Source organism: Hemitrygon akajei, chromosome 23, assembly GCF_048418815.1.
Source record: "Hemitrygon akajei chromosome 23, sHemAka1.3, whole genome shotgun sequence".
NCBI classification, from domain to species: Eukaryota; Metazoa; Chordata; class Chondrichthyes; order Myliobatiformes; family Dasyatidae; genus Hemitrygon; species Hemitrygon akajei.
Window position 1 is genome coordinate 14,006,385 of NC_133146.1, and position 18,294 is coordinate 14,024,678.

The window sequence follows — 18,294 nt, forward strand, 5'->3', positions numbered from 1 at the left end:
TAACAGATAAATATTCCTGAAAGAACTACATACAGTATTGGCTATTATCTTCACTGAATATCCAGTGTTCACTCACTACTGACAGAGAAAGAAAGCTGAGCAAGTCAAATGCCAATTGGGCCATCTGTTTACTAAATCCAATACTAAACACAAGATTCTGGACTGGAAAGGGGGCAGAAACCAAAATAAGGTGATGCTGGGATGGATAGAAGTACACACTGCAGGTGATAGGTGTACCCAGGTGAGGGGGAAGGAAGGTGGGTGAGGAGGGAATGAAATCAGTAGTTGAGAGGTGATAGGTGGAAGAGATAAAATGCTGAAGAAGGAATTTTATAGAACAATGTACCATGGAAGAAAAGAAAGGAACAGGGGCACCAAGATGGCAGGTAAGAAGGGGTCAAAGAAGCAAAATGGGGAATGGAAAAAGATGCAGTGAGAAGAGAGATTACCAGAAATTAGAGAAATCAGTGTTTATACTAACAAGTTGGAAGCTACCGACACAGAATACAAGGTCTTCCAACCTGAGTTTGGTCTCACCATGTTAATAGAGGAGGCCACGGGCAAACAAGTCAGAATGGGAAGTCGAATTGAAATGGGAGGCCACAGTACATTTTGTGCACTGCTCAATATCTCCAGCATCACTGGGATCTTTTGTGTCGTCGTGGGCACGCGTGTCACAGGTTCGCCCACCTTGCCAGAGTCTGTCTGTCTCTCTCTCTCTCTCTCTCTCTCTCTCTCTCTCTCTTCCTCTCTCTCTCTCCTCTCTCTCTCTCTCTCCTCTCTCTCTCTCTCTCTCTCTCTCTCTCTCTCTCTCTCTCTCTCCTCTCCTCCTCCTCCTCCTCCTCCTCCTCCTCCTCCTCCTCCTCCTCCTCCTCCTCCTCCTCCTCCTCCTCCTCCTCCTCCTCCTCCTGCCTCCTCCTCCTCCTCCTCCTCCTCCTCCTCCTCCTCCTCCTCCTCCCCCCCCCCCCCCCCCTCACCTCCCCGGGGTTGTTCGGTCTACTGAGATCCCCAGCAATTCACCTTTTACAAAGGGCATTCCCATCACCCGTAAACATTATTAGGCACTGTATTTGGCAAACGTAATCCCCCCCCCCCTCACATACATTGAGAAAATCCCACACCGAGTGGGAACGGAGAACCTCCTCAAGCTCCTTCAGCCGTCACTCCCGACCATAACCTCAACTCTGATTGGCGGAGAGCGCAGGTCTGCAACACGTGACGACAGTCTCATTGCTAATTAGCAGTTTAAATTTACCACGGGCCACCGTTGGATTGCTAATTGATCTCTCCTGCACCTTGATGGAGTGGTTACAAAAAATAAAATTTCCTTTCAGATCTGAAGTTTATTTTTCCGGGAACGGGGACAGTATGCCGGGCTGTGATTGGTGAGGTGGGGGAACGGAGTGCGTCACGTGTTAACCTCTGACCTGCCCGAGGTGCTGGCCGTGTGAGGTGATGCTGCTTTCTGCCGTTGCGAGGTGTGGAGGCTGTCCGGGGCTGAGGACGGCCGTCCGGCGGCTCGGAGGCGGCTGGAACACGGTGAGGGGGTGGCTTACCCTGGCAGACTGGGGTTTGGGCTCAGTGGGGGAAGGTGGACGGGTCGACTCCCACCAGAGTCAGGTTAATTCTTACTGACTTGTGTGATCTGAGTTAGTTGTGTTTTGCGATAGCAGAAATACAAAGACATAAAATTATTACAGTTTACTTAATAAGGAGATTGGGTTCATGGACCGAAATGTGATGGCGGAGGGGAAGAAGCTGTTCCTGAATCATTGAGTGTGGTTCTTCAGGCTCCTGTACATCCTCCCGGATGTTAGTAATGAGAAGAGGGCATGTCCTGGATGGTGGGGGTTCTTAGTGGTGATGCTGCTCTCTAGAAAATGCCCTCCATGTAGGATTGTGCTGGTGTTGAAGCTGGCTGAGTCTCTGCAGATTTTTGCCTGCATTCCAGGCGGTGATGCAACCACCTCAGAATGTTCTCCACTGTACATCTGTGGAAATCTGTAAGATTTTGGTGATATACCGAGATTTCCTTAAATCACTACCAGGATTCCTTGGCGTGGGGTCTTGGCTGCAAATTTTGCTTCTGCAGGCACTGCGCAACCCCACTGAGTTCCTCCAGTAGATTGTCAGTCCATATTCCAGCATACCACATTGATTGGCGTAATCTCAAATAATAACGAGGCATCCTACAGAGAATAAATCATCTCTCCGACACAGGTGGTATCAAGAAAACAACCCCCTCAATGTTGCAAAAACAAAGGAGCTGTTTGTGGACTACAGGAGGAATGGAGACAGACTAACCCCTATTGAAATCAGTGGATCTGGGGTTGAGAGGGGTGAACAGCTTCAAATTCCTGGGCATCTCACGTGGTCTGTACATACTGGCTGTGTGGTGGGGGAAAAAAGCACAACAGTCCCTCTTTCACCTCAGACGGTTGAAGAAGTTTGGTGTAGGTCCTCAAATCCTAAGGACTTCCTACAGGGGCACAGTTGAGAGCATCCTGACTGGCTGCATCACTGCCTGGTATGGAAACTGTACTTCCCGCAATCGCAGAACTCTGCAGAGAGTGGTGCGGACAGCCCAGCACATCTGTAGATGTGAACTTCCCACTATTCAAGCCTGAAGGATCATTGGAGACCCTAATACCCCAACCATAAACTGTTCCAGTTGTTACCATCTGGGAAACAGTACCAACAGCATAAAAGCCAGGACAAACAGGCTCCGGGAAAGCTTCTTCCACCAGGCCATCAGCCTAATTAATTCATGCTGATGCTACTGTATTTCTATGTTATATTGGACTGGTCCTATTGTACATTATTTATTATAAATTACAAAAGATTTTTACTCTTTGTGTATGTGAAGGATGTAAGTAATAAATTCAATTCAGTCTGCATTGTCCTGTGCAATCCAGGGTTCCAACGTACTCAAAATGAAGTTGATTATCATGCACAAATGCTCTTTTCTGTAGCAGTGCCACAGGCGTATAGGGTCAGATAAGCATGTTTGCAAGAAGAACTTAAAATATACAGATTTTTACACAAACATATTAGAACAGATAAACATTTTGAATTTGTGCAAAGTGGTCTTAGTTTTGCTGAACTCTGATAATGGCTTTGCTGGCCAGTTCAAGATCCAGGTAGCTGAAGGGCATCCATTCACATATTCTGAATCTTTCCCCTTGTAGCTTATCATTGCCCCAGCCATTGTCTATCCTCCATATGAACTAATTATACTCGTCATAATTTTCATTAAACCTTTAAGAAAGTAGTCACTGGTGTGCCTTCTTCAAGGTTGCATCAGTATGGTGCAGGAGACAGCCTGGTGTTCGGACAATTTAGATTGCCGGGCTGATGGACTGAAAAGGCAGGGTGTCAAGACCGGGTGCGAGGTTCAAGGCCAGTTCTGCTCTGCGACATTTCCTCTGCTCTCCTCGGCACTGAGGCTCTGCCCTGCTCCGGATGCTCCAGGCTTCATGTCTGAGAGCTTTACGGCGGTTTGCCTTGCTCTGTGATGAACTGAGGCTGTGGACCTGCTCTGTCTGTTCTGGGCTCCGGATCTACGGGCTGAATTTGGTTCGGAATGCAAGCAAAGCACACAAAATGTTGGAGGAACTCACCGGGCCAGGCAGCATCTAGGAAAAGAGTGCAGTCAATGTTCTGGGCCAAAAACCTTCGGCAGGGAATGCTGTTGCTTGCTTTTATTGTTTGTGTGATTTCTGATTTTTTTTTCTCTCTGCGCATTGGGTATTGGCCTTTTTTTTAGGTGGATTCTTTGAGGTTTGTTTTGTGACTGCCTATAAGCAGATGAATCTCAAGGTTGTATAATTTATACATAAATTATAAGAAATGCATTTTGAACTTTTGGTTCAATTTTTCTTGCAAAACGATTACATGCTCTCTATGCCCTGCATGATTTTCTAAACCTTTATAAACGTATCTTAAGTCTCTAGCACTCCTAGCCTGCACAACTTCTCCCTATAACTTGGACAAACTGATCAAACAGTGGCTCTACTAGCTGTGTCACTAAGCTGCCCCAATATATAAAAAGTAATGGATTTCAGAATTATCTATCGTACTAAGCTGTGATTGGAAAGCTACAGTACATCTTTTTCCAAAAGATATCTAAGTAATTATATTATCAAAATCCTTATGTTACCTTATCTTGTCTTGAGATTCACATTCTTGCAGGCATTTACAGGAAAGGAAAGAAATGCAGTTAGATTTATGAAAATTTATACATAAAGACAGACAAACAACCAATGTGCAAAAGAAGACAAATTGTACAAATTTTATAAATGATTAATTAATAAATGATACTGCAAACATAGGTTGTAGAGTCCTCGAAAATGAGTCAGTACTTTGTGGAATCGGTTGAGAGACAACTTGATACTTAAATAGCGGACTTCCTCGGAGTTATGTGAGAAGCGGTGTTGGAGGAATGAGTTATAATGCTACTCTTTTTCCTTTATCTCCTGAGTTTGTCCAACTCCAGGTTCGGAGATGTGGGTAGTCACTCTCTTTTGTTCACTTTTTCTTCTCAGATCAGCCATCCATGGAAACATTGTGTGGTGAGAAGGGGCAAGAGTTCTGTTGTTTCAAATGCCACGGTGCAGTCTGGCATTTCCTCCGTACCCAATGCTGCCACCAACAGAATTGTGGGGAAATGGATGATTGCATGCAGTGGGATGGTCGTTGGGGCTGTGGTCCTTGGTGGAGTAACCAGGTGAGTAAAAATGCTCTGTGTTTAAAAATAACTAGTGTCCCATTCCAGAAAAGTTACTTATTCACTTTTGGGGTGTTGGTCCCCATCGTGCCAGCCTTTTATTTCTGCCTCCCTTTTTTTTTTGCTACTTTCTCATTTTAACTAATATCAGATATTCTTCTTTGCTAATTATGCTGTTATTCTCATGAGATAACAGCAACAACAAAGAGAAAGGACACACAGACTGTCACTCACTATTGTGACTTGGATTTCTGTCCGTGTCTGGATAAAATAATTCACAGCCTGAAAGACCGATCAGCTATGAAACAAAGAGTTTTTCTTCTTTAGCACTTGTTGTGCAGCCCCTGGGGGGGGGGGGGGGGGACGATGAGGGAGAGAGCAAAAATTTTGAATCATTTGAAGAAATAAATTAAAGGTTTTTTGACATTTTTGGGGATTGGAAAGGCTGTAGTTTGCTTTGTCCTTTCATATCCATGAAACCAGGACCACCAGGAAACTCTTAGGGTTTGAGATGACTTCTCAAGTCCTTTGGGTTGTGAGGTGGCTGATGAGGCCATTGATTCTGATGCATTTTGGCAGATGGCTGCAGAATATGGGAGGTGGGGTACTCCTTTCATTGACCTGCAGACTATGGGAAACCCATGGTGATTGTACACAACGTTGTAAGTGCTTTCCTCTTCTGACGTAGGCTCACCGAGTCTGGCTTGTCGATGGTGGACTGGCATCTGCTCAAGGAAATGAAGCCCCCAAGCACCTTACCAGAGTGGGAGGCTGAGTTTCAGAAGTACCAACAATTCCCAGAGTTTAAGATGTAAGTTCCTGTGGGGGGGAAGATTACATTAAAAATTACTTTTATTTGCCATATGCATGGAAACATATAGTGAAATGCGTTGTTTGTATCAACAACCAACATATTCCAAGGATGGGCTGAGGCAGTCCACAAGTATCACTCAACCCATTGTTGAAGCTGATCTTAATCTTATTAATTTCATTCTGTCTGCAGATTACATATGCTGGCCTGTGACTGGGTTGTTTGTTCCCTTTGCAGATTAAACCATGACATGACTCTGAATGAGTTCAAGTTCATCTGGTACATGGAGTATTCCCACCGGATGTGGGGTCGGGCAGTGGGCTTGGCCTACATTCTGCCCGCCGTCTATTTCTGGAGGAAGGGCTGGTTCTCGAGGAGCTTGAAGCTGCGGGTGGTGGGCCTCTGTGGCTTTGTGTGCTTTCAGGTGGGTGGTGATTAGAAGCTGCCGGTTCCAGACAAACTGTTACCACTACAGAGATCGTGAGGGACACCCAAGAATGGGTGGAAATAGTCATTCGATGTGAGTACTGCCAGTAAGCATGCAGCAGGTCAGGCAGCGTCTGTAGAGATAGGGTTTGAGGTCTGTTGTTGGAAGTTGACTCTTTCTTCCTGCTCTCCTCTACTGGGACATTTTGAGGTTTTCCACCTGAGATGTAACCTGGCCATGATTTTGACCAGTTTGATATATATTTTGATTAGATTAGCTTTATTACTTTGTCACGTGTGCATCGAAACACACAGTGAAATACATGAAATGCTGGAGGAAATCAGCAGGCCAGGCAGAATCTATGCAAAAGAGCATAGTCAACGTCTTGACGATGGGAAGTGGAATTAAAATGGGTGGCTACTTCCCATTCTGACATGTCAGTCCATGGCCGCCTCTACTATTGTGATGAGGCCACACTCAGATTGGAGGAGCAGCATCTTGTATTCTGCCAAGATAGTTTCCAACCTGATGCAACTAACATCGATTTCCCAAGCTTCCGGTAATGCAACCCTCCCCCCAGCACCACCATTCTTCATCCCATTCCCCCCTCTCACCTCATCTTCTTACCTGCCCATCACCTCCCTCGGGTGCTCCTCTCCCTTTTTCTGTGGCCTTCTGTCCTCTCCTATCGGATTCCCCTTCTCCAGCCCTGTCTCTCTTTCACCAATCAACTCTCCAGCTCTTTACTTCACTCCTCTCCCACCCCCCCCCCCCCCAGGTTTCACCTATCACTCTGTGTTTCTTCCACCCTCACCCCACCTTCTAATGACACTCTCATCTTTTTATTCTCCAGTCTTGATGAAGGGTCTTGGCCCAAAATGTCGACTATACCCTTTTCCATAGATGCTGCCTGGCCTGCTGAGTTCCTCCAGCACTTTGAGCGTGTTGCTTGGATTTCCAGCATCTGCAGATTTTCTCTTGTCAGTGAAATACCTTGCTCACATCAACGACTAACACGGTCCAAGATGTGCTGGGGGAAGCCCGTAAGTGTCACAGTGCTCCTGGCTCTGTAGCTTACCCAACCCTATAGCTCCCCATAGCTTACCCAACCCTAGCTCATACAACCTTGGAACGTGGGAGGAATCCAGAGCACCCAGATGGAACACGTATGGTCATGGGGATTTCCTCCCGAGAATTCCAGTTTGCTCCCACGTTCCAAAGGACATTTTAGAATGGTCAATTCTAATTAGACTTGAGAGTATTAGGCGTCCCATGCTGAGGTAACTGATCTCAAATCTGGACATTGGGGTGGGAACGGTTTGATTTATTTACTTGTTTATTTTGTTTAGAGATTAAAGCACACAGTGGGCCCATCTGGCCCCATGATCGGCGCTCCTTGGCAACCCAGCTATTTAACTAACCTCAGTCAGGACAATTTGCAATGACCAGTTAACCTACTGGTCTGTGGGAGGAAAACAGAACAGCCCGAGGAAAACCATGCAGTTCAATGGGAGAGCGTACAAACCTCTTCACAGGCACCACCAGAATTGAACTTCAAGCTCTGGAATGCCCGGATCTGTAATAGCATTGCAGTAACCCCTGTTATTACTATGATGCCCTCCATGGGAGCTAGGCACATTTCTGTTGATTCAGGAATACAATGGCATTTGAATTCTTCCTTTGCTACAGGCTGGAACCACACAGCCTGATGTCACTTAAGCAGAAACCCTGATGCCTAGCTTGTGAATCTGGAGTAACTTGTGCAGTAAAAATGACATTAAACAATCTTGAATCTTGTGGAGGAACTTTATCACCTAAGTGTTTTTTTGTCACTTCTCAGGGTTTGCTGGGCTGGTTCATGGTGAAGAGCGGCTTGGAGGACAAAAAGGATTCACACGATATCCCACGGGTCAGTCAGTACCGTCTGGCCGCACATCTCGGATCTGCATTGGTGCTGTACTGTGCCAGTCTATGGACTGGCCTGTCTCTCCTCCTGCCCCCATTGAAGGTAACACAGAGGGCCTTTCTTTATACGTTAAAGATTTGAAATAAAATAATTCAGAACAATGAGAGCAGGCAAGCAGTGCCATAAATGTGTGCAACTTATTTTTGTTTGAATTTTGTCAGCAGCAAGGACAGTACGTGATTGTATGTCACTAATTTCTCTTGAGAAGTGGTGCTTTGAAGTGCTATAGTTCAAGTGGTGATGTGGCCTGGGATTGATCCTGACCTTGCCTGCTTTCCGTGTACAGTTTACACTTCGTCCCTTTGATTAGATAAGTTTGTCCAGTTTGTCCCAGGTTGTCTACTTCAATGGTTCTGTTTAATATCAGAGAACATATGCATTATACAACCTGAAATTCTTATTCTTCGCAGACATCCACAAAAACAGAAGTGTGCCCCAAAGAATGAGTAACAGCAAAAACATTAGAACCCCAAAGCCCCCATTAGGCAAAGCAGCGACTCTTCCTCTCTCTCCTCCACTTACTTCAGCAAAAAAAAACACCCACCAAGCAAGCCCCCCAAGAAAGACCATGATCTACAGTACAAACAAAGCTAATTGTTCACCCAATGATTCAACATATCACAGTCTCTCCCCCCTCCACTTAATAAAGGGACGGAGAGGTGTCCCCCTTTCACAGTGAGAGGGGAGACAAACAAAGGCAAACAGCTCACTGATTTGCGGTCTTAAAGTCTGCCTCATCACTTTCTTGTCCAAGTTCTCCAACTCAAGAATCGGCAACTCTGCCCCACCAACGCGAGACAGAGCACACGATTCACCAGTTTATGGGCCCCGGACAGATGATACACTCTTCCTGATGTTCTAGAATCGGTTCATCCTCAAGGCTGCAACCCCGAAGGCATGCTCATCTTCTAGGGACATCGCAAAACGGCCGGTCGATGAGCCCCAGGAGCAGGTCACAACTCCGCAAAGAATACAAAATTTAAGATTAGCTCTAAGTTAGGGTCTTTAACAGAAGCTCATCCACCTTGAAAAGGAAAAGGAGAAACATTAAAGGTAGAAATTAAGCTGTTTCTGCAGATCAGCTTGAAGCAGTCGCAGTCAAGCGCCATTCTAGTTTCACCCTTGTCACAAAAAATGTGTTGCTAGGTTAATTAGCCATTGTAGATTATCCCTTAATTTAGGCAAGAGACAAGAACCAAATTAACTGTGCGCATGGGTGGGAGTAAATTACAGGGTGGGGGGGGGAGTGGGACTGATGAGATTGCTTTGCTGTTAAGGTGGCTTAGACCCAATGAGCTGGAGGGCTTCCTGTAATAGCTAAGACATTCCTGTGTTAAACTCAAAACTGTTGACCCCAGTGTCCTTGTGCATGCATCATTGAATGAGCTGTAATAGGAAGTTCAGAAGGTTGCCCTTCCTAAATTGCTCTTATTACAAGAAGACGAGCATAGCACCCTGGTAGGATTGCACCTGAGAGATCCCTCATTTTCTTTGCCCCTTGAATCCGGATTCAGATTTATTTATCGATTCAAGATTGTTTAATGTCAATTCCATGGTACAAGTGTAAAGGAGAACAAAATAACTGTTACTCCAGATTTGTTGAAGTGCAAAAAAAAAAGACATGATAAGATATAGAATACAATAATAAAATGTAACACAATAAATATAAATATGTAAGATGGCCTCTACACATTTGTCTGTCCATGAAGTGACGCTAGGCACAGGAGTGTCTGTACATAAGGTGACTCTGACAGGAAATGATAAAGTAGTGGTGGTTGGAGGGGTGGGTTAGTGGGTGGAGGTGCTGATCTTCACTGCTTGGGGAAAGTAACTGTTACTGAGTCCGGTGGTCCTGGCGTGAATGCTGTGTAGCCTTCTCCCTGATGAGTTGGGACAAACAGACCACGAGCAGGATGGGTAGGATCCCTCATGATGTCACTGACACTTTTGTAGCACCTTTATGTCCTTGATGGTGGATAGGCAGTTTTGACTACCCATAGTGGAGTCTTCCTGTGTACTGCAGTGCAGTGTCCATGCCACGCAATGATGTAGCTTGTTACGATTCTCTCTGCTGCACATCTGTAGAATGACGTGCATAGTCCAGCTCTCTTCAGCCTACGTCGAAACATACAGAGAAATGTGTCGTTTGAACGAACAACCCACGCAGCCAAGGATCTGCTGGGGGCAGCCTGCAAGTGTCGCCACATATTCTCAAGTTTACTTGTCATGTGTACACGGAAGCATACAGTGAAATGGTTGCTTGAATCTGACACCAATATAGCAGGCCCAGAATGTTTGTCAGGGCAACACAAACAACCACAACAGCACAAAACATGACCACAGCAAAACAAGCCCTGTTCCCAACACACAGAGACAGACACACACCTCCAGTGCTTGTCCCTGGACTCTCAGACATCGGGTCTCCAATATCTAGTCCAAGGCCTAGAGAGAATGTAAGGTGAGAGGAGAATGGTTTAAGAGGGATTAAAGGCCAAATTCTTCTCAAAGACGGTGGTCAGTATATGGAATGATGTGACAAAAAAGAGTGGAGATAATGAGTAGTTTTGATACCCCGCCTAATTATTTTTGTAATAATTATTAGACCATAAGACATAGGAACAGAATTTATCCATTCAGCCTACCGAATATGCTCCACCATTCATTCATGGCTGATTTATTAACCCTCTCAACCCTATTCTCATGCCTTCTCCCTGTAATCTTTGGCACCCTGATTAATCAAGGACATATCAACTTCTGCTTTAAATATACCCAATTACCTGATCTCCACTACCGGCTGTGGCAATGAATTTCAGAGATTCACTACCATCGGGTAAAGAAATTCCTTTTCATCTCTGTTCTAAATAGACGTCCCTCTATGTCCTCTGGTCTTAGACTTCCCCACAATAGGAAACATACACTCTATCTTAGCCTTTCAAATTTTGATATGTGTCATTGAGATTTTACCCCCCCCCCCCCCCCACCCAACCATTCTCCTCGGCTTCAGCAGAGCCATAAAACACATCCTCGTGACCAGAGGAAGTGCCTGTAGCAATAACAATGTACAAAAGGCTCTCCAGTAGGTGCACAGGTACAGGAAATGTTTAGAACAATATCGGGCAAATGGAACCAGCTTAGATGGGAGTGTCAGCATGAGCTGGTTGGGCCAAAGGGCCTGTTTCCATGATGTATTATCTTGTATGGCTAGTCCCCTATTTTGGGACTGTAAACTCTACCCCAATCCAGCCCATACAAAATCTGAATGTTTCAATAAGGTCACTTCGCATTCGCTAGAGAGTTTATGTCAAGCATTCTTGATGCCTCCTCCCGGTAACAGGGAAGCATTAGTCTGACCTTTTTCACACAAAGTACAAGCGGAAGTTTTAAATTTGCTTTTTTAATGTCAGTTTTTGGAATCTTGCAGATTTATAAGCTCTACAGTTAAACAGGTATGCAATCACAGCACGTCAAGAGAGGGAAGATGTAGGGTTAGTTTGTTGTCACGGGCACCAGGGTTTAATGAAAATTTCTAGTTTGCTTGAAGCTCAGATTGAAGAGTATACACTCAGTGACCACTTTATTAGGTATACCTGTACACAATACAAATATCTAATCAGCCATTCTGTGGCAGCAACTTAACACATAAAACCATGGTCAAGAGGTTCAGTTGTTGTTCAGACCAAATAATCAGAAGGTGGGGGGGGGAGAAATGTGATCTAAGTGACTTTGACCATGGAGTGATTTGAGCATCTCAGAAACTGCTGATCTTCTGGGATTTTCACACACTATAATCTCTTTAAGTTTACACAGAATGGTGCAATAAACATAAAACATCTAGTGTGTGGAAGTTCTGTAGGCAAAAAGGCCTTTTTAATGGGAGAGATTAGGGGGAAATTGCCATACCAATTCAAGCTGACAGGAAGGTGGCAGTAACTCAATTAACCACACAACATGTCGTATATTGAAGTGGATGGGCTGCAGCAGCTGAAAACCACAAACATACACTCAGTGGCCACTGGGTGTGCATGGTAATAATAAATGACAAGCAGAAAACAACAATGGTTTCAAGGCTGTGTTGCCCAGAGAAAAACTGACTGAACAAAGCATAAGGTTTCCCAAACACGTCCCATTAGTGTGCTCTCAAATCCCGTCTCTTTCATTACTGTGGCACTTGCATCTCATCTTCTGGATGAATATGCACAATTAGTACTGGGCAAGGGTCTGAAATGGGACGTTGGGCGTTAAAGAGGGTCTTTGTGATATGCAATACTCCTGATCAGTTAATTGTATTTTTAATGACATTCATCTCTTATTGTAGATGCCAAATACTCGCCAGATGATGCTGTTCAGACGATTTGCTCAAGGGACTGGCGGACTGATTTTTGTAACTGCACTCTCAGGTAAAAGGCCACTTTCTTCAAGTGGCCATAGGAGTCACAAGGGTAGTTGAGTTGGTGTTGCAGATCAAATCAGAAATATCACCTAACTAGGCCATTCTGAGGCTGTGCCCTCTGGTCCTGGACTATCTCGTTGTTGCAAACATCCTCTCCACATCCACTCTTATCTAGGGCTTTCAATCTTCAGTAGGTTTCATTGAGAAGCCCCCTCATTCTTCTAAATTCCAGTGAGTACAGACCCAGAGCCATCAAATGCTCCTCATATGTTAACCCTTTCATTTCCAAGAATATTCTTGTAAACGGCATCAGGACCCTCTCCAATACCAGCACATCTTTAGGACATCCCTTTAGAACAGAGATGAGAAAAAATTTCTTTAGCCAGGAGTTGGTGAATCTGTGGAATTCATTGCCACAGATGGCTGTGGAGTCCAAATCATTGGGTGTACTTAAAGCGGAGGTTGATGCCTTTTTTGTAGATTGGGGGTGGGGGGGGTTCAAAGCTTATGAAGCTTATGGGGAAAAAGACAGGAGAATGAGGATAAATAATCAGCCTTGATCAAATGACAGAGCAGATTCAATAAGCCAAATGGCCTAATTCTGCTCCTGTGTTCTATGGACTAAATCTAACCTGTGACTGACTCCATGTATGGGAGTGACTTGATTTGGGAATGACAACTGGAGGGTGTAATATGGGGAAGGAGCGATGTCCTTACAGAACCACCACGGCAAGTGACAAGATTGGCAAGGGAGGCTGTGGCTGTGCCTGCTCAGTAAAGGTTGAGTGTGGGAGCCCACCCCTTGGTCAGGATATACTGCACATCAGGATACTGGGGTCCCAGTAACTATAACCACAGCCTTTATACAACTTCAGAGAGGGGTGATTTACTAGAATAATGCCTAGATTAGAGCGCACATCATTTGAGGATAGGTTGAGTGAGCTAGGGCTTTCTCTATTGAGCAAAGGAGGATGAGTGATGACTTGATCAAGGTGTACAAGATGATAAGAGGCATAGATCGAAAGGCTAGCCAGGGGCTTTCTTGCAGAGTGGAAATGGCTAATATAAGGGGGCATAATTTTAAGGTGATTAGAGAAAAGTATGGGGGGGGAGTATAAGTGTTAGCTTTTTTTTTTACACAGAACTGGATGCCTGGAATGTGATTCCAGAGGTATTTATAGAGGCAGATACATTAGGGACATTTAAGAGACTTTTAGATAGGCACTTGGATGAAAGAAACATGGAGGGCTATGTGGGAATTGAAGGGTTAGGTTGGTGGTCGAGTAGGTAAGGGTCGGCATAAAAATATGGGCCGAAGGGCTATACTATTCTATGCTGCTACTTATTCTATGTGGCACTGTGGGTGAGGTTTCCTGTGTAAGTTGTTCTTTGATCCCATCGACACTGAGTCAAGTTCTACCTTGATGTCAAGGATATTTACAGTTTTCCATTTTATAGATCTAGATCTAGGCTCTAGATTAATTTTACTTGTACAATCAGTGCAATGTGTCATTTTATATAAATGACCAATGCAGTCAAAGGGTGTACTTCGGGGCAGCCCACAAGTGTCGCCATGTTTCTTTTGCCAGCCTAGCATGACCACATGTTACTAACCCTAATCTGCACATCATGGGAATGTGGAAGGAACCTGGAGCACATGGTCATGGGGAGAATGTACAAACTCCTTGTAGAGAATTCAGGGAATTGAACCAGATCGTCTAATCACCAGTGCTGTAAAATGATGCACTAATAATAACAACTTATTTGTGGAGCACTTTTCATATAAATGATGTAGTTCAAAATGCTTTACAGTGGGATAATGGGAAAACATGAAAATAAAGTATAAAAGTAAACATGAAAATAAAAGACAAAAAGGAGTTAATTAAAAGTGGGGTAAAGTAGATTCTGAGCTGGAATTTAAGTGTCAGCTGAGTCTATATTCCTTAAAGTGGTAGGTTTTGAATTCCACAGTTAAGGAGCATGGTTTTAAAAAAAGCAGACCTACCACTTATCTCCAGCTAACAGTTGCCAATTAACTACAGTGCTACTGTATTGTATTTAGATTTATGCTGGCTAATTGATTAAAACCAGACTAAAAACTCCAGACTACCAAACTGTAATAGAATGTAAGCATCATTTCCTTTAATATCCAGGTATCAAGCAAGCTGTTTTGAATGCAACAAATAAATAAACTTTATAGCCCTCTGGGGTAAACAATTTTCAACATTCATCATTCATAACATGAAATTTTACATTTCTGTTCTAAAAGGATGACCCTTTATTTTGAGACTGTGATCCCTTGTTTAAAAGATATATGATGCTTACATTCTATTACAGTTTGCTACTTTGGAGTTTTCCCTTTGGTCTGGTTTTAATCAATATCATAAATCTTATCCTACAGCATCTTTGAACTTTAAATTTGTCAAGTAATCTAAAATCACTAGCCTGATTATGGGAGTTGTTACTGATATTCTTGAGTTGACTGAAATTATTGACTATAGACATTAACACAGATACCCTCCATTTGCTAAAAGAAAACACCTGATCTCCCAGTCTGCCTTATCATGGACCTTGAGCTTTTTGCTTAATAGCTCACAAAACAAAAAGCATTTCGCTGTATCTCAGTAGATATGACAATAATAAACCAGTACCAATCTGATCTGCTGAATGTCTATTTCATTTTGCAATTTTATATCATAGACATAAAACACTAAACCACTACCACTCAGAAACAAGTCCTTCAGCCCATCTAGTCCGTGCCGAGCCATTAATCTGCGTAGCCTCATCAACCTACAGCCAGACCGTAGCTCTCCACACCCCTTCCATCCGTGCACCTGTCCAAATTTCTCTTAAATGTTGAAATCAAACATTTATCCACCACTTCTAGTGGCAGCACATTCCACATTCTCGCCATTCTCTGAGTGAAGAAATTCTCCCTTGTGTCCCCCTTAAACATTTCCACCTTTCTCCCTTAACCCATGACTTCTAGTTCTAGTCTCACCCACCCAACCTCAGTTAAAAAAGCCTGCTTGCATTTACCCGAAATACACTTGTAATTTTGAATACATCTATCTAATCTCCCTTCATTTTGCTATGCTCCAGGGAATAAAGTCCTAACCTATTCATTCTTTCCCAGTAACTCAGGTCCTCAAGTCCTGGCAACATTCTTGTAAGTTTTCTCTGCACTCTTTCAATCTTACAGACATCTTTTGGTAGATGAGCAAAACTGCACACTATACTCCAAATTAGGCCTCACCACCATCTTGTACAACTTCAACATAATAGCCCAACTTCTGTACTCAAAACTTTGATTTATGAAGACCAATGTTAAAAGCTGTCTTTCCGACCCTATCTACCTGTGATGCCACTTTCAAGGAATTCTTGTTCTTGTTCCATCTTGTGTGGGTGATGATCAGGATGCCATTCTTTTCTGTGCAAAGGGCGGGTTTGATGTTTCTCTCAGAACAGCTTTCATTGTTTCATGGTTATCTGGAGAAGACAAATCTCAAAGTTACATATGGATACATATTTTGATAATAAATGAACCTTTGAACTATGGATCTGCATTCCCAAATCCCTTTGTTCTACCACACACCTCAGTGCCCTTCCACTCATTGTGTAAGACCTACCCTGATTGGTCCATTAAGTTCTATCTGGCGTTTTTCAGCCTATTTTGTAGCATGTCTAGATTCCACTGAAACCTTTGATAAACTTCTTCGCTGTCAGCACATCCAGAATTTGCTGGCCAGTTCACCACATTATCATACTGATTTTATAGATGACAAACAACAATGGACCCAGCACTGATCCCTTTCAGATTTCCCCTATTAATAGTTTTCATACATTAACCAGGAAGTTGAAATCCTGAGTTACTTTGAAACTCTTGTGGTAATGTGATTAACATTTTTCTCTCTAATCTCTCCCGCAGGTGCCTTTGTTGCTGGCCTGGATGCTGGGCTTGTCTACAACTCCTTCCCCAAAATGGGAGAACGTTGGGTACCTGATGACCTTTTGGCCTTTTCCCCAGCTCTCCGAAACTTCTTTGAGAACCCAACCACTGTTCAGTTCGACCACAGAGTTCTGGTAACTGTTTCCACCATGAGCTGTTAAACTTGACTTCTTTACTTCCACTCTTCTCCAGCGTGTTTGATCTTTGGAGTTCTTGCACGAGAAACTGGGCTCTAACTGGATAGCAAATCCTGTATTTGTCTGACCACAAGACTGTGTGACATAGGAGCAGAATTAGGCCCATCAAGTTTGCTCCACCATTCCATCTTTGCTGATTCATTAATCTTCTCAACTTCATTCTCCTGCCTTCTCCTCATAACCTTTGACACCCTGACCAATCAAGAACCTATCAATCTCTGCTTTAAATATACCCGATGACTTGACTTGCACAGCTGTCTTTAGCTATGAAATCCACAGATTCACCAGCCTCCTGCTCGAGAAATTCCTCCTCAACTGTTCTAAATGGATGTGCGTCTATATATGTCCTCCGGTGCTAGACTCCCCCACTATTGGACATCTCCACATCTCAGACCCCGCAGAAGGCAGACTGATCTTGTATGTAAACCACCTTCACCAGTCCCACTGCTGTAAAGTTCCACAGACTAAATCATACTCAGGTTTATTATTACTGACCTATCGTGGGATTTGTTGTTTAGTGACAACAGTACAGTGCAATACATAAAATTAATATAAAGTGCAATAACATATCAAATGTAAGAGCAAAATAGTGTGTTTGTGTTCATGGGTTCATAAATTGCATTCAGAAATCTGATGGCAGAGGCAGCGCTGTTGCAGGAAAGCAGTATCTGGTATCAGGGACCCCCCACCACCCAGGTCATGCTCTCTTCTCATTGCTGCCAACAGGAAGAAAGTACAGGAGGCTCAGGACTCACTACCAGGTTCAGGAACAGTATTACCCTTCAACTATCAGGCTCTTGAATGAGAGGAGATAACTTTATTCAACTTCACTCGCCCCATCACTGAACTGTTTCCACAGCCTAGTACTCACTTTCAAGGACTCTTCATCTTACGCTCTTAATATTTATTGCTTGTTTGTTGTCTTTTGCATATTGATTGATTGTCCACCCTATTGGGTGCAATTTCATTGATTCTACATTGGTTCTTGGATTTACTGAGTATGCCTGCAAGAAAATGAATTTCAGGATTGTAAATGGTGACATAGATGTACTATGATAACAAATTACTGTGAACTTTTGAACTTCAAAGAAGCTGTTCCTAAAATGTTGAGTGTGTCTTCAAGCTCCTGTAATTCCTCCCTGATGGTAGTAATGAAAAGGCAGTATGCCGTGGGTGGTGAGAGTTCTTAATGATAAATGCCACCTTCTTGAGGCATCCTCTTTTAAAGATGGGGCGAGACGAGTGCCATGATGGAGCTAGCTGAATTTACAACCCTTTGCAGGTTTATCCCAGTTCTGTGTAGTTTCAAACTAACTGGTGATTCAACCAGTGAGAATGACTGATCTCCGTGAAGTAATTCTGGAAAATCAAAGAACTAGAGAATTGGAAATCTGGAAAAAAGGAAAACAAAATACGCTGGAAGCACTCCCTTCTGATGAAAGACTTTTGACCTAGAACATAGCAATGTACTGCACAGGAACAGGCCCTTTGGCCAAAGGTGTTTTCATGTGTCTAACTAAAACACTGTTAAATATTGCTATCGTATCTTCTTCCACCACTACCCCGACAGACAGTTCAAGGTAGCTATCACTTTCTGTGTTTTTATATAAAAATGCAACATGCACATCTCCTTTAAACTTACTCCCCACCTAAAATGCATGTCCTCTAGTATTTGACATGTCTACCCTGGGGAAGACATTCTGACTGTCTACCTTCTCTACGCCTGTCATTGTTGTAAACTTTAAAACGTAAACTCTGTCTCCCTTTGCCCGGATGCTGCTTGACTTGCTGTGCTTTTCTGCGTTTTCTGTTTGAGATGAAGTGTTGC

General features: G+C 43.6%; 2 protein-coding genes across 6 annotated transcripts in view; one reads left to right on the forward strand and one right to left on the reverse strand.

Moving 5' to 3' along the window:
• The window catches only part of cutc (cutC copper transporter homolog (E. coli)), a 49,422-nt gene extending 48,223 nt beyond the window's left edge, over positions 1 to 1,199 (reverse strand). For 3 of the 4 annotated variants that reach the window (XM_073026966.1, XM_073026969.1, XM_073026968.1), the window contains exon 1: positions 1,104 to 1,199. The gene's annotated coding sequence lies outside the window, so the exon portion shown is untranslated. The remainder of the gene's footprint in view (positions 1 to 1,103) is intronic. The other variant, XM_073026967.1, reaches the window with a different exon arrangement.
• A 235-nt stretch (positions 1,200 to 1,434) lies between these two features.
• The window catches only part of cox15 (cytochrome c oxidase assembly homolog 15 (yeast)), a 28,513-nt gene continuing 11,653 nt past the window's right edge, over positions 1,435 to 18,294 (forward strand). For both annotated transcript variants that reach the window (XM_073026970.1, XM_073026971.1), the window contains exons 1-7: positions 1,435 to 1,539; positions 4,545 to 4,726; positions 5,415 to 5,537; positions 5,775 to 5,961; positions 7,805 to 7,972; positions 12,246 to 12,327; positions 16,249 to 16,403. In XM_073026970.1, the coding sequence (XP_072883071.1) occupies positions 1,456 to 1,539; positions 4,545 to 4,726; positions 5,415 to 5,537; positions 5,775 to 5,961; positions 7,805 to 7,972; positions 12,246 to 12,327; positions 16,249 to 16,403 (981 nt within the window). In that variant the 5' untranslated portion in view covers positions 1,435 to 1,455. The remainder of the gene's footprint in view (positions 1,540 to 4,544; positions 4,727 to 5,414; positions 5,538 to 5,774; positions 5,962 to 7,804; positions 7,973 to 12,245; positions 12,328 to 16,248; positions 16,404 to 18,294) is intronic.